Consider the following 15,255-nt stretch of genomic DNA (forward strand, 5'->3'; position numbering starts at 1 on the left):
GGGGTAGGATTAATATCTAATAATAGTCATGTTGAATGAAATGTTGTATGGAAACTAACCCCAATGAGAGGTTTAACTTGTAAATAAGTATTAAAGATAAGTATGCATGAGTTATAATCATGGAAGTTAGCCACATGAGTGGGGCTAGAATTGAGGTTCCTAAAAAGACATATTGGATGCATATTTTACTCATAGGAGTTAGCTACAGGAGTGAGACTCTAAATGGTTATTTTAGATCGGCCATAAAGAATGGGGGGTTGATTTCCATTTTCTTGTACCAGGTTTGGAGGTAGTTGTTGAATAATAGTTGGTCGTATAAACGAAGACTAGAAAGATGTTTGGGCATACATCTTTAACATAGATGTGGGTGGACAATGATTACTTGTTGATTATGTTATCATATCTCTAAATGGTGTTTAAAACGAGTCTCGAAGTGGAGACTGTTATGTTTTGGGTTACTTATTGGTCTTAGTATAAGAAATATCATTGGGCTTATGTCTTATAAAAGGGTCAACCAAAAGATTAGGAACTATGTATTAACTGAGGGTGGATATGTATTAACTAGGGTCCAAAAACAATTTCACGCTATTATAGTGGTGTTCCATTGATTTTAATATGTTACTATATATTATCTATTTGGGGGTGTTATAGTTAAGTTAATTGGCTTAACCCGTGACTCGGGTTATAAAACAGTGATAACCATATAAAAAACAAATATAAAGAAATTATAAATTCTAATTTCCAATCAACCTAATTTTAAAAGATTAAATTCAAAAAAATAAATAAATAAAGGATAAAAAATGAGCTGAGTCAACTTGGGTTAACCTGCCAAATTTAGATCAGAAGACCTAGATAACTCCATAAAAAATGAATTGAAAAAAATTATTAGTCTGATTCCCAATCAACCCTTTGTTAGACAAAAAAATTTACTAAAGTCTACACGGCTAACCTGTAAAACTTGCGGTTCAAGTTATAAGATCGAAATAACTTCATAAAAAATAAACCAAAATAAATTATAAATTTCAATACCAAGTAAATCCAATATTAAATAATAAAATTTAAATTTAAAAAAATCCTCAAAACTTTTAAGGATAAAAGTGAAGAATTACATGGCTTTTCATTGTTCATTACTGCTACCATCAAAGCCAAGCCATTTTATTATATGTTAAATAATAAAGTAATTAAACTCATTTTTGTAAAATCACGAAGCCAAGAGTTGATCTAATTCCCTGGGTAACTTATGAACATACGAGGCATCCCCTTTTTTATTATTATTACTATGAAACAAGATAGTAGCATATATATATATATATATATATATACATTTTATTGATGTAATTAAAAATTATCTCACGTACAGGGTATAGAAAGTCTCTATGCATTCCGATGGATATTCAACAAAACCTAATACGAAAGAGACATGTCCGATTCCTCTCTCTCCATCTATCCGGTTCTTCCCCTTTCGTTTATGTGCAAACGTCACCGTTCTTTGAAGCTATGCAATTGCAGACTACCTAGGCTTTTGACCAGCACATGAGAGGAGTTCAGACGTCCACATCAAAAGATTGATTGTGGAAAGTCTGCAATTTCTATAGAATACAAATATCCTTTCACAAGCTCTAAAAGTTGGAATATGAGTTTCTTAGAACCTTTCCTCTACGTATCTAATTTGTATTAAATATAGAATATAAGGGAACTTCGGACAAGTAAAATGGCTGCTATTATTAAACTCGGTAAAAAAAAATTTCTGACCAATTTTGAAGGACAATTTGGCCATTAAAAGTGAGTTGATAAAATAAAAATTGTTGTTCATGCATCTAAGCTACCTAGCAAGAAGAAAATTATCCTAGCCTGCTATACTTCCTCTAAATGATCCAAGCCTCTCTTGCAACTGATCATTAATTTGACCCGTATAATATTGCCTCCATCCTTTTGTCTTCCTCTATTTTCTCAATTTCTCTCTCTCCTCTCAGGCTTGAAATAATGGATATTAGTCTCACGAGCACCGGAAAGTCCGACCAGAAGGCATGCAGTTCAGATGACCTGCAGGGTTCAAGTCATGTAAGGTCTTATACTTGTTCTTTCTGCAAGAGAGGCTTCACAAATGCACAAGCATTAGGAGGCCACATGAATATCCATAGAAGAGATAGGGCGAAACTCAAACAAGCTTTGGACGAAAACTTTCTTTCTTTGAACATCACAAAGTCGACTGAGGAAATAAGCAGTGCGCCTGAAACCCCATGTGCTCCATCTATTGAAGATGATCGTTCTACTCCTAGAAATAAGGCTAGCGAAGAATTTCAGCAGCTACCCTTTATCGTTGATGCGAAGGTAGGCACTGATGGCAGTGAAGAAAACAAGATGGAGTTGAATCAAGCTACCTCGCAAGCAGGATTGGACCTTGAGCTTCGATTAGGGTCCGAGCCACACGAATCATCTACAAGATCGAGTACCAGAAAATTCTCTTGATCGTAGTGATCGAGCAGCAAGATGTTTGGGATCTAGTAAAGAGGTTTTTTTTCCTCATCTTTTCTTCATATTTTATAAGAAATCTTATCAAGAAGTCCACTTTTTATCATAAAACCAAGGGTGGTTATGTTGCTTCCTTTCCCATCAATTTCCACTTTTGTATTGTTTGACGAAGACTTTATTATAGTTCTTCTAAAGTTGTTTACTCAGGGCTTCATCCATTTGAAAAACCAAACTTTCAGTAGATTCCACTTTGCAAGTGCTTTTTCTATAACGAACTTACTGGTGCTTATAAAAAAAATTAATAATAATAATTAAAAAAAAAGAGCTGTTAACTTAATTTGTTGATTTTATATTCAAATCATGGGCAGTACTGTGAAATTTGTAGGTTATTGTGACCAAAACAAAAAGGATCTCAAATTAATCTGACAATTATTTGGACTTTGAATGTTGTTCACTCAAGACATTGAAAATACTGCATTATTATATCTAACGCCTTTACTAGAAAACAAATAATCGATGCTAAGTAATAGACTGTGAATATCATGATATAAAAGAACATCGTTGGAGGACAATATAAATTTCCCTCTGCATTTTATTAAGAATATGTAGTTAAAATTAAATATTAAAAGGGCATTACACAGAAAAAGATTGTTTGAATAAAATTATTAACAAAATCTCTTAATAAAAATAAGAATCACGTGTAATGAATTGAATTTCATTTTCTTTTCCATTGCTTATATATATAATTTTGTTTTTTTTCTCTAAATGATTTAATTACTAGCCTTAATTTTCTTTTAATGGGAATTTTTATGCAAGTCATATGTACTCTTAACATCATGTTAACTAAATTGATGGAATATAAATGAAATTTCATCTATGAACATTATTAAATTAAACTGCATTACCAAATATATTTTAACTAATCAATACTTCTCTAGATAGTATATACCATTATACTAATGAAATCCTTTAACAAGTTGTGGTATCTTTGATCTATTTGAATTACCCGTAACAAATTAGTTTTGGATATTATTGATCCTCATTAAGATAAAATTTATGATTTAACTTTTTATCGTTTAGTTCAATAGCTTTGTGTTAGATTTCAGAATTTTAAAAAATATAAATAAATTTGAAAAATAAATTGAGAAATATTGGAGAAATACCAAAATCAAAATTTTGAGGATTGCCAACAAATTTGAAAACAAGATATTAGATTGAAAAATCTAGTTGTTGCTTACTTAAGCTAGATTCTCACAAAACTCTTAACTCGATCTTATGTGAATATTGCACAAGGTTATGCTTGCTATAGGGCTGGGACTTTATGGCGAATACCAATGTATATTGAAATCAAATGTTTCAGTTTTGAGAAGTAGTTCTCCGAGCAAGAAATTCTCTCTTAGTAAGGTCCCAAGATAAGGCCGGGACCTCTTGTCTCATCTTCCCTTCAACCTTGTTTCTGAAGGTATGAATTAATTATTCTCGAGAGAATAATGAAATTATCCGTGATGGTCTGAATCTTTAACGTTGATAAATGCGTCTCATTGAAGGCATTCAATTAGTATGGATCAACTAGAAAACAAATTACTCCAAATTTGCAAGTGACACTCATTTTTTTGCAAAATTAACATTAGTAGTATCTTGTTGTGCTATGATCTGAAGTACTCTGGGAAAAAGGAATTGTTTTTGAACAGCAGAGATAAACATCAATATTGTACACATAATGCTCTTTAGTGTTCAAAATATTCAATTTCAATTGGGATTTGGGTGGATGATGCTTTATTGTTCAAGGCAGCCTTGTGTATTTTATGTAAAACAAAAAAGTTAAATATGAAGCAAATGGAACAAAATCATGCAATCCAACATAAAAAGAAATGTACATTTCGTTTTAATGAATTCTATCAGTCTAATTTTTTTTTATATAAGATGTCATATGACAAAAATCTACTTGTCAAGGAATATAAATGTATTACATGAAAAAATTTAACAAAATGGTCAAATATTTTCATTTCATTTCATTTAAATATATAGCCCTATTTAAGAAAGAAAGATACTTTGATTGATAAATTCATTTCATTTCTTTAATATTTAATTAATTCATAATTTTATAAAACCATGTCCTCTACAATTAGAGGAATATGGGTAATAATTTACCCTATGCATTTAATTTAATATCTTTGACATATTTACGATTTTGAAAATACCCATGCTCTGTTTATATAATTTTAATACTCAAATTTGTTTATTTTTTTTTAATGTTTTGGTTACCTTTTAAATTGGTTTTCCCTGATGAAGATACTCTGCATAGAAACTAGAGGAACTCACGATGGTGACTTTTATATATATTTAAGATTATCAATGCTACTTTGATCCTATAAAAGTCTTTATAAAGGAGAGTCCTAGAGTTTTCTAAAGCTATAAGAATGGTTGTTATGCGCATGATGAAGAGTGGATTTGCACTCAAATTAAACTTAGGGCATGAGTTATTTGAAAAAAAAGACAAGTAAAGCTCAAGCATGCTGATTAAAGATTTAGGTTAGTCTTTAAGCCTAGTCGTAAAGACTGCTTGCATATGATGGTGAAAAAAGACAAAGAAAGAAAAAAGGGTAACTAAAATTGAAAGACATAAGCCTAATGAACATAAGATTGAGATCCCTTGTATCAAGGATGCCTGTCCTTGCCTAATTTATGTCTTGCAACCAAATTAAGTGTAGTTGGACCTAAATGATCTATTTTCTAAGTTAGGGGTGGATGTTTTGCTCACTGAAGAGTCGAATATAAGAAGTCAAATAAGCTAAAATTCAATAATACCTATTCAAACTGGAGGTCTTATGCAGACATACCTAGCTTAGACACAAATATATACACAGACGCCCTTTGCTACCTTATTTCAAGTCAATTACGTAGAAGTTAAAGAAGGATGGGGCTGGAGGTTATGCTGAAAGTAAAATAAAAAATAAAATAAGAAAGTAGTTTGACGCGGGCTTCTTGGAAGTGATAAAGTATCTGACATAGGTGTTCAATATTTTCATAATAGAGAAGAAAGATAAGAGAATTTGAATATGTGTGGACTTTCACAACCAAAATCACGCCGATCTAAAATATGATGTCTCGTTGTCATATATAGAAATATTGGTAGATAATGCAACAGTAAATGTCACTTATTCCTTTATGGATGGATTAATTATATTTAATTTTTTTTTTAATTTTATCTTTTAATATTAGATTTATTGGGTATTAGACTTTAAAATTTATTTCGATTTGTTTTCTATGGTGTTATCCAAGTCTTATTACCTATGTCGCGAGTTTTGCAGATTAGTCGTGTTGACTCGGGTTTTTTTTCATGTTTTTAATTTTTTTTTAAATTTTATTTTTCAACATTGAGTTGATTGAGAATTAGACTTTGTAATAATAATTATTTTTAAATTTGTTTTTTATAGGATTATCATGGTTTCATGACTCGAGTTACGAGTTTTACGGGTTAGCCAAGTTGACTCGATTGTTTTTCCTTTTTTTAATTGGATTTTATTTCAGTTTCATCCTTCAACATTGGATTAATTGATCATTAGACTTTATAATTATTTTTTATTTTCTTTCTATGGAGTTATCCTATTCTCCTCACCCGGGTTTGACAGATTAAGTCGGGTCATTGTTTTTGTCCTTTTTTATCTGATTTTATCCTTCAACATTGTAATGATTGAGAATTGGGTTAAATAATTTTTTTTATTTGCTTTCTATAGGGTTATCAAGGTCTTATAATATGGGTAGTAGATTTGACAAGGTAACCTAAGTTGATCCGAGTCGATCTAATATGTCGTTGTTTCAATACTTAAAAAATATATATTGTCTTTATTGTTTTTAGTTTAACTACATTTTTATTTTTCATCTGGGTTGTTTTTGGACCTGCCGAGTTAACTAGGTCATATCAAGTCAATGGTTATATAATTTTAATTTTTTCTACTAAAAAACACATTATCAACACCTAGATATTTTTTTATGTCTAGAAAAAGTTTAATCTGACCCATAGAGTAGCTTGAAAAATTATCTAGTAATATACTGAAACCACTTGGAATTTCACTGTAACAATGAACAATGAGATGCTAGGGCAATGTACCGTTTAGTCCTCAAAAATAAAAAATTGAGAGAATGATTTTTTTTTTTCAACTTTTTTTTCAATTTCATCCTCCATGTTGGGTAAAATAAAAATCAGGAAAAATAAAAAAGAAGAGAAAATACAAAAAAATGAAAAAATGTTGGAAGAAAACAAAAAATATATCAATGAGAAGAATATACCAAAATGCCTAGGAAATTGTTGAAGACTTGTTGAGGAAGATTAAAATATACAAGATTAAAAATTTTGATAGTGTATTTTCGACTGATAAAGGCCTTATTGACAAAGAAAAAATTAATTTCATGAAGGAAATTCAAAATTTCATGTTGAAGGACTTAATTGGAATTTTTCAATGTGTAATTGAATTTATTGAGGGCTTGATTGCAATAAAAATTGATTTTTTGAAGTCAATTTAGGCTTTGATTGGAAGCAATTAAAGTCTGGGGGTTGAATTGTAATTTTTAAGAGTTAATTTGGTCAAATTAAGGCTTAATTACATAAATATTGAAGTTTGATAGGCAATTAAGGGCTTAATTGAAGAAATCCAAAACCAATGACCAAATTGAAAAAGGTGAGTAAATGTACTAGCTGAATTGACCAAATTAAAGGCCAAATTAAAGGAATTAAAAGTTTGTTAGTCAATTAAGGGTCGAAATGGATAAATTTAGAACCAAGGACTAAAATGAAAATAGTGGTCAAGTTTTGGGTTGGCAATTAAGTTTGAAAAGGATGAAATTGTATGAAATTAAAAGTCTTAAGGCAATTACAAGTATAATTAAAAGTAATTGGAAGAGCAGGGACTCAATTGAAATTTTTTAAATTCCAAATTAAAAACCCTAAATGACATGTCGTTCAGACTTAAAGATGAAAAGATGAATGACATGTTATTTGTTAGCTTGCACGTGCATTTTGAAAGTTTTGGTTGATCGAGTTGACAACTTCAAATGCATAAATATCGAGTTATAAACCTTCAAATTGAGCAAAATTGGATTTAAATATAAGGCGTCCACCCCGTCTACCAAATTTAGGTAGTTTCAGATGATGATGATGTCAGAATTACACCGACAAGACCTCGAAAATAGGTAGTTCAGTCAGCCTAAATAGTGCAACTATCATACAAAAAACTTATTTGGTTTTCCTATGTTCACACATAAAGGCTCCTTAATAGATTCTTATCAAGGGTTTACAACACTTCCCTCAAGACCAAGAGGTCAGAACTGGATTCAAAATCTTTGAAAACCCTAACGAAACCTTATAAATAATCCCTTCAAGATCAAGAAAAAGAGGTTGAAAAAAAATAGAAAAAAAAATTAACAAGGAAGCTAAGCGTGGATGTTTGAGAGGCTAACATAGTTTTGTCAAGTTTTTTTTAAGCTTAGCAAATAGAGTTTGGACAATCAAAATTTTTGTCCACCATGCAAGAGTTATGAATGTGTGTCATCGTATAAAGGGCAAGCTCATCATTTTGAATACATGCTCATACATTTAGCGATTTGCCCTATAGATGCGTGAAACACCCAACTCATATCTAAGTGCTTGCTTGGTAATGGTAGGTATGCATACCTTAACCATTCCTTATAACACCCACATACTATCTTTACAAAGACCATCACTAAGTAGATCTGAGATCGTTTTGGAGACCAAGTAGTAAACCTACTTTGTCTCACAAAGAAGAATTAGAACATACCCTTAGAGTGTATGCTCCCTACACATGTTTTTCATCAAGGAAAGCCCTTTATGAAGCATTTTAAGTTCAAGATTTACAGGTGACATAATAGTCGCCACTCAGGAAATTTTCATTGTAGAGTTTGGACAATCAAATTTTTTATCCACCATGCAAGAGTTATGAATGTGTGTCATCCTATGAAGGGCAAGCCCATCATTTTGAATACATGCTCATACATTTAGCATGCATGTTCACAGTTTGAAACGTAAGTTTCCTATCGAAGGTCTACTACACATGACTGAAAGAAATGGTGAAAAACAAATAAATGGCTTAGATAAAGGCTCATTGTCAAAAAGAAATTGATAGCATTAAAGGTGAAGTGGCTAGACTAAAAAAATTGCTCGAACAAGCGTCGAGTTTCAAGAGTAGAAATGGAAAATTTGCACAGCTTCTTGTGGAGGCACCAATAACTCATGTCCCGTATGCACCTCAAAACTTAGGAGTTGTCACTAACCTCTCTTTCAACAACATAAAGGATGTCTTGCATTCCTCATCAAACTGAAACTTTGTGTCTTTTAGCAGCAAACTATATAGTGGTTTGGATATTTTACAGAAGTCTTTGATGAACCTCCTATAAAATCACACATGACCAAGGAAACTCCTAACCCCTTTTACTGAAGTTGGCGGCAAAAACTTGTCTATTGCCTCAATTTTAGCTCTATCTACCTCTATTCCTTTTTCTGAAATCCGGTGCCCCAACACTATACCTTCCTTTACCATGAAGTGACATTTTTTCCAGTTTAATATCATGTTTGTCTTTTCACAACGCTCTGAAACCAACGCTAACTTTGCAAAGCAGTCATCAAAAGAAGTTCCAAATACAAAAAAGTCATACATGAAGACCTCAATGATCTGCTCCACCATATCTGAAAAAATAGCCATCATGCACCTCTGAAAGGTAATTGGTGCATTACACAACCCAAAAGGCATTCTTCTGAAAGCAAAAGTACCATAGGGGCAGGTGAAAGTGGTCTTCTCCTGGTCCTCGGGTGCGATGGCTATTTGGTTGTATCCTGAATAACCATATAGGAAATAGTAGTATTCATACCCAATTAACATGTCCAGCATCTGATCAATGAATGGTAGGGGGAAGTGATCTTTGCGAGTTGCCTTATTGAGCTTTCGATAATCCATGCAAATTCTCCATCTAATTATCGATCTAGTAGGTATCAGGTTGTTATCTGCATCCTTTACCACTGTCATTCCTCCTTTCTTTAGCACAACTTGAACTGGGCTCACCCATGAGCTGTCAGAGATTGGATAAATAACACCAGCATCTAACCATTTCAGAACTTCTTTTCGGACTACGTCTTTCATGGTCAGGTTAAGCCTTCTCTGATGTTCTATTGTTGGCTTGACTTCATCCTCCAATAAAATTTTATGCATGCAAATAGAGGGACTAATGCCATTGATATCTGCCAATACCCACCAGAGAGTTGCCTTATATTTTCTCAACACCCTCAACAATTTTTCTTCCTTTTTTTTTGGACAGCTTTGCAGAGACTATCACAGGATAGGTGGAAGCTTCTCCAAGATATGCATACCGAAAGTGCTTTGGCAAAGGTTGCAATTCCAGAACCGATGCTTGTTCACTGGTTGATTTTATTTTTGGTGGTGCTTGTCCCAAATCTTCAAAGTATCTTCTGCATTTAGGTTCAAAAGAGTCCATCCAACATTTATATTCTGCTATCTCAATATCCTCTTCTAGTATACTATTTACCAAACATGTTTCCAACGGGTTAGTTGGAACCTTGACTTTGTTATTAATTAAGGAGTCCACTTGAATGCTGAAGCAACTCTCCCCCATATCTGGTTGTTTGATGGCTTTGAACACATTGAAAATCACCTCCTCTTCATTCACCCTTAACCACAACTCTCCTTTCTTCACATCAATTAACGCATCTCTAGTGGCAAAGAATGGCTGACCAAGCAAGATACGAATCTCATTATCCTTCTCTATATTCAGTTTGATGAAGTTTGCTGGAAAGATGAACTTGCCCACTTTCCCCAGTACATCTTCAATTATTCCTCTTGGATGCTTTAGTGACCTGTCAGCTAGCTGTAGTGTTACTGTGGTTGGCCTTGCTTCACCTAAACCAAGCTTCTTAAAAATAGATAAAGGCATGAGATTAATAATTGCACCTAAATCACATAAAGCTTTTTCAAACGTAGAGTTTCCAATGGAACATGGTATAGTAAAACTCTTTGGATCCTTAAGTTTAGGAGGCAATTTCTTCTGTAAAATGGAACCGCATTCCTCAGTAAAAGCAACAGTCTCATATTCCTCTAGCTTTCTTTTGTTTAAGAGGATGTCCTTCAGAAATTTCACATAGTTTGGCATTTGTTCAAAAGCATCTGTAAAAGGAATGTTAATCTGCAGTTTTTTAAACACATCAAGAAATTTAGAAAATTGCTTATTAAGTTTATTCTTCTTAAGTCGCTGTGGAAATGGAATTCTCTGTATTATTTCTTGCATTGGTTCTAGTAGAGGATCAGATTTTTTTCATATTCTGAAGTGGTTTGGCCACTTACTCCTCCTCTTCTTTTCCTGCACTCTTGTTTCCAGTAGTCTGCTCCATTTCTTTTCCACTTCTTAAGGTTATGGCCTTGCATTGCTCCTTAGGATTAATTTTAGTTGTGCTTGGTAGATTTCCTTGTTGTCTACCTGTGAGCATGTTAGCTAACTGACCAATTTGAACCTCCAAATTTCGAATTAAAGCTGCTTGGTTCTGCATATTTGTAATTGTTTGAGTTATGAATCTGCTGGTGTTGTTTGCTAATTGTGTTATAGCTTCTTCAAGTTTTGATTTCTCTTTCATGTGCTCACTTAAAGATGGCATGAATGGATTCTTCATGACAGTTTGATTGTTCTATGAGAAATTAGGATGATTTCTCCAGCCAGGATTATATGTTGCACTGTAGAGATTGTTCTGTCGACTGTAGTTTGACACAAAATGAGCATGTTCTGCTTGAGAGAATGGGTTCCCAACCTGACACTCTTCATTTGTGTGATTTCCATGGCAAAAAACACACATTGTATGGATGGCATTTGTTGTTAGTTGAGTGGCTTTCAGTTGTTGAGTCAGTGAATGGACTTGAGCTGTTAATTTCGCGATTGCATCAATTTCATGCACCCCAACAATCTTTTTCTGTATGCTTCTTTCATTTGGCCACTGGTAATTGTTCATGGCCATTTCTTCCAATAAATTGTAAGCATCATCCTGTGACTTACTCATAAAAGCTCCTCCTAAAGCTGCATCAATTAGTGTTCTTGTGAAGGCATTTAATCCATTGTAAAAATTCTACACCTACATCCACTTCGGCAATCCATAGTGGAGGCATCGCCTGAGCAAATCCTTGTATCTCTCCCATGCCTCATAAAACGGTTCACTATCAAGTTGGGTGAAATTAGATATCTCAATGCGTATTTTTTCTGTCTTGGCTGGTGGGAAAAATTTAGCAAGTAATTTTTAAGCTAAATCTTCCCAGCTGATAACTGAGTCCGCAAACATGGAGTTTAACCAATTCTTCGCTCTATCTCGCAGAGAAAATGGAAACAATCTGAGGTGAATGGCATCATCAGTAACGCCATTATGCTTAAACATGTCGTAAATTTATAAGAACTTGCAATATGGGCGTTAGGATCATCATTTGGCAACCCATAAAACTAAATTGAGGTTTGAATCATCTGCAGTATTGCTAGTTTGATCTCAAAATTATTGGCCTCAATCCTAGGTTTCCTAATAACAGAACGAATTCTTGTCACCTGTGGGAGAGCAAAATCTCTCAATGCCCTTGTGTCTTACTCAGGATTTTCATTGTCTGCCATGATGTCTGAACTGTTTTTAGTCTCTCGCATTTTCTTTCTTAATCCCCTTGCAGTTCTCTCAATCTCAAAATTATAAGGCAGCAACGACTGGTGTTTGTTGCTTCTCATGTATGAATAGTGAAAAGTATACATGCTAAAAATTCCTTTATCAGATACATTTGGATAAATGTTGGAAATATGCATGTTACCTAAACTGATCGTGGAACAATCAACTTTGAAGCCCATCGATTCAAAATGCACTTCACCACATGAATGTGAGTCATGAAAAAAAACATCATTGATGATGACAATGCATTTCTTTTCATTATCTGATTAGACGGGCTGAGAGGAATTTATTGAGAAGAATATTGAGCATACAACAATAAGCCTTTGTTGCATGTATAGATGACTTAACAGTTCTATGAAGTTTGATGATAACATATGCTTGAAAAGTATAGTTCAACTGAAGGTAACTTTATGGCTGATTGACAATTTAAGATGAGGTCGGTACTAGAAAACCTTTTGATAATTGTTGGTAGGATGCACACAGCTAATCACAAGGCAGTTCTTGAGAGAATCCAAGAAGTGAATGATTTGTTAAACTCTTTCATAATAAAGCAAGCACTACCACACTTGAGGGTATTGTTAGGTTTAATATACAATGAGAGCAGTAATCATCGCATACAACCAGGATGGGCACTACACCTATATTTTAGTGGAGGACTGGCATACGGTAAACTCAAATGAGCTAGTGAATCAGAAAAATTGAGAAGGCTTTGGATAACAAACAAAGGCACCCTATGATAATGGAGCATCAAAGAGAGGGAGCCTATTTTTGAAACAAGGTAAAGATATATGTCGTTTAACCTCAAAGCATTGTATATATGTTTTTGAATTTTTTAGGAAGATCCTTAATGAAATCTAGCAAGAATTTGATGAATTTGAGTTGACAAAGAAATAATCCTTGAGCTATGATAACAAGGAAACTCAGTTTTTAAACCCTATAATCAGGAAGAAAAGTGAGAAGAATCCTATTATTAAAAAATTCTCAAGAAAAGAAGAAGATCAACTTTTTCATTAGGAAGAGTACTCAGGTCAACCCTACAATTAAGAAGCATCAAGTTTAAACCCTATGATCGAGAAATATCAGGTTAATCCTGCAATCAGGAAGTACCAAGTTTTGAAACCCCATTACTAGGAAGTATCAGGTTAACTTTGTAATTAGGAAGCACCGAGTCTTCAAACCCTGTGAACGAGAAGTAACAAAGACCAAGGTTCTAATTAAAAGGAGAGTCAAAGTTGAGATTTCAGGTTAATCGAACTAAAGAAAAAAATTTTAGTTCTCGTTAAAAGAAATCGCCAACTTGAGATTTCAGGTTAGCCGATCTGAAGACATAAACCAAGGTTCTAGTTAAAGGAAATCATTAGATTGATATTTCAGGTTGACCGAAATGAAGGTAAAATTTGGGTTTAGGTTAAAGGGAATTGCCAGATTGGGATTTCAGGTTAACCAAGTTGAAGACAAAAACCAAAGTTTTAGTTAAAAGGAGTCTCTAAATTGGGATTTCAAATTAATTGAGCTGAAGACAAAAGTTTGGTTCTAGTTAAAGGGAATTGCCAAAATGGGATTTCAGGTTGACCGAGCTGAAGAAAAAAATCAAGGTTCTGGTTAAAAGGAATCAACAGATTGAGATTTCAAGTTGACCGAGCTAAAGACAAAAACCAAGGTTGTGGTTAAATGGAGTCTCTACGTTGAGATTTTAGGTTGACAAAGTTAAAGGTAAAATTTTGGTTCTAGTTAAATGGAATCACCCGATTGGGATTTCATGTTAACTGAGCTATTTATAAAAATTTTGGTTCTGGTTAAAGGGAATTGACATATTAGAATTTTAGGTTAATCGAGCTATAGCATGAAATTTTGGTTCTAAAGGAATCACGAAGATGCGCAATTTCAGGTCAGCCCTGCAATCAGGAAACACAAAGAATTTCAACTCTACAATAAAAAAGCACCATGTTTTCAGACCTCGTAATTAAAAGGTATTAGAGATCAAAGTTATGGTTGAAGGGAACCGCTAGATTGAGATTTCAAGTTAACCAAGTTGTAAACAATTTGATCATACTTCTGGTTGCAGAGGATTTTTGCGAAGATAAAGTTTCAAGTCAATCAAACTAAAAGTTTTGAGAAAATTTATTTTGGAAGAATAGTTTATTTGTCTTTACAAACATACTATGCCAAGGACATAACAAGTCTTTACTTCCTAAGTATTGTAAAGAGGAGGCATTTGTTGCCACCCATTTTTTAAAAAAGAATTGCGAAGAAAACAACAAAAAGCCCGAAAAATATGATCTTGATGTATTTGCATCACTTTCAACATATTTTATAAAAAATTTAAAATTAAAAGAAATCTATTTTCAACGCGTTCAATTGTTAACGTGCTAATTGAGTCGTCGACGTTAATGTTGCTCTTTTAAAAAAAATCAAAATACAAAAAAATAAGAAAAAATCAATATATAAATGGACAAAGGGACCAAAAGTGAAAAGGAAGAAAATGATGGACCAAAGAAAATCTAGATTGCTTAGAACCAAGCAATTAAAGGGAAGAAGATAAAATTATTTTACCTATAAATAGGTGGTTATACCACACAAAAATAAGGGGAGAGAATTAGTGAGAGCAAAAAATCACACACATAAAAATACTCTCCCAAAAGACACCCATACTATTAAAAAAAAACAAAAAAATAAAAACTCTAGACCCATTATTCAAAAGACCAGCCACTAGCCATGAAAAAGAACCCAAAAAAACCAAAATTTTATCTCCTCTAGCTCTTCACTGATCTCACCACCAGTAAACACCACTAGCCCACCACCATCGAAGTTCGGTAACCCATCTCAATCCTCTCCACACACTAACATTTGAAGAAAGAGGAAATCAAAAACAAAGGCAAAAAGCCATCTCATTTCTTCACTGTTAAAAACCATCCTCCCTTTTACTCCATAGCTGACCGTCCCATGTGCCTGGAGGCTAGGCCCTCATACATGGTCTTGCTTTAATTCATCCACCTGTTATTTTCTTGGAAAAAAATTAGATGACAACACATCGTTATTGTGACAGATGACATGTCATAATTTTGCCTAGTTTT

General features: G+C 33.3%; 2 protein-coding genes and 1 non-coding gene across 3 annotated transcripts; 2 read left to right on the forward strand and 1 right to left on the reverse strand.

Moving 5' to 3' along the window:
• The first annotated feature begins 1,809 nt into the window (after positions 1–1,809).
• LOC133676607 (transcriptional regulator TAC1-like) lies at positions 1,810–2,633 on the forward strand. Its single transcript, XM_062098308.1, has one exon. The coding sequence runs from the start codon at positions 1,984–1,986 to the stop codon at positions 2,467–2,469; it is 486 nt and encodes a 161-aa protein (XP_061954292.1). The 5' UTR covers positions 1,810–1,983; the 3' UTR covers positions 2,470–2,633.
• Positions 2,634–8,885: 6,252 nt separating this feature from the next.
• LOC133677523 (uncharacterized) lies at positions 8,886–11,500 on the reverse strand. Its single transcript, XM_062099603.1, has 3 exons — positions 11,297–11,500; positions 9,811–10,680; positions 8,886–9,671 (listed from the first exon to the last, which is right to left on the reverse strand). The coding sequence occupies exons 1-3, from the start codon at positions 11,498–11,500 to the stop codon at positions 8,886–8,888; spliced, it is 1,860 nt and encodes a 619-aa protein (XP_061955587.1).
• A 130-nt stretch (positions 11,501–11,630) lies between these two features.
• On the forward strand, positions 11,631–11,734 carry LOC133677743 (small nucleolar RNA R71). The gene has a single exon (XR_009835830.1). It is a non-coding gene; the product is annotated as a small nucleolar RNA R71 (small nucleolar RNA).
• The last annotated feature ends 3,521 nt before the right edge of the window (positions 11,735–15,255 follow it).

Source organism: Populus nigra, chromosome 17 (genome assembly GCF_951802175.1).
Source record: "Populus nigra chromosome 17, ddPopNigr1.1, whole genome shotgun sequence".
NCBI lineage: Eukaryota > Viridiplantae > Streptophyta > Magnoliopsida > Malpighiales > Salicaceae > Populus > Populus nigra.

Excerpts from the sequence above, each read along its gene's own strand:
- LOC133676607 (XM_062098308.1), top strand. The coding sequence starts at position 1,984 with ATGGATATTAGTCTCACGAGCACCGGAAAGTCCGACCAGAAGGCATGC.
- LOC133677523 (XM_062099603.1), bottom strand. The coding sequence starts at position 11,500 with ATGGCCATGAACAATTACCAGTGGCCAAATGAAAGAAGCATACAGAAA. Across the intron at positions 10,681-11,296 it reads ACACAAATGAAGAGTGTCAG|ATTAACATTCCTTTTACAGA; the intron begins GTTGGGAACCCA and ends AAAAAACTGCAG. Across the intron at positions 9,672-9,810 it reads CTTCCACCTATCCTGTGATA|GATGAAGTCAAGCCAACAAT; the intron begins GTCTCTGCAAAG and ends ATTTTATTGGAG.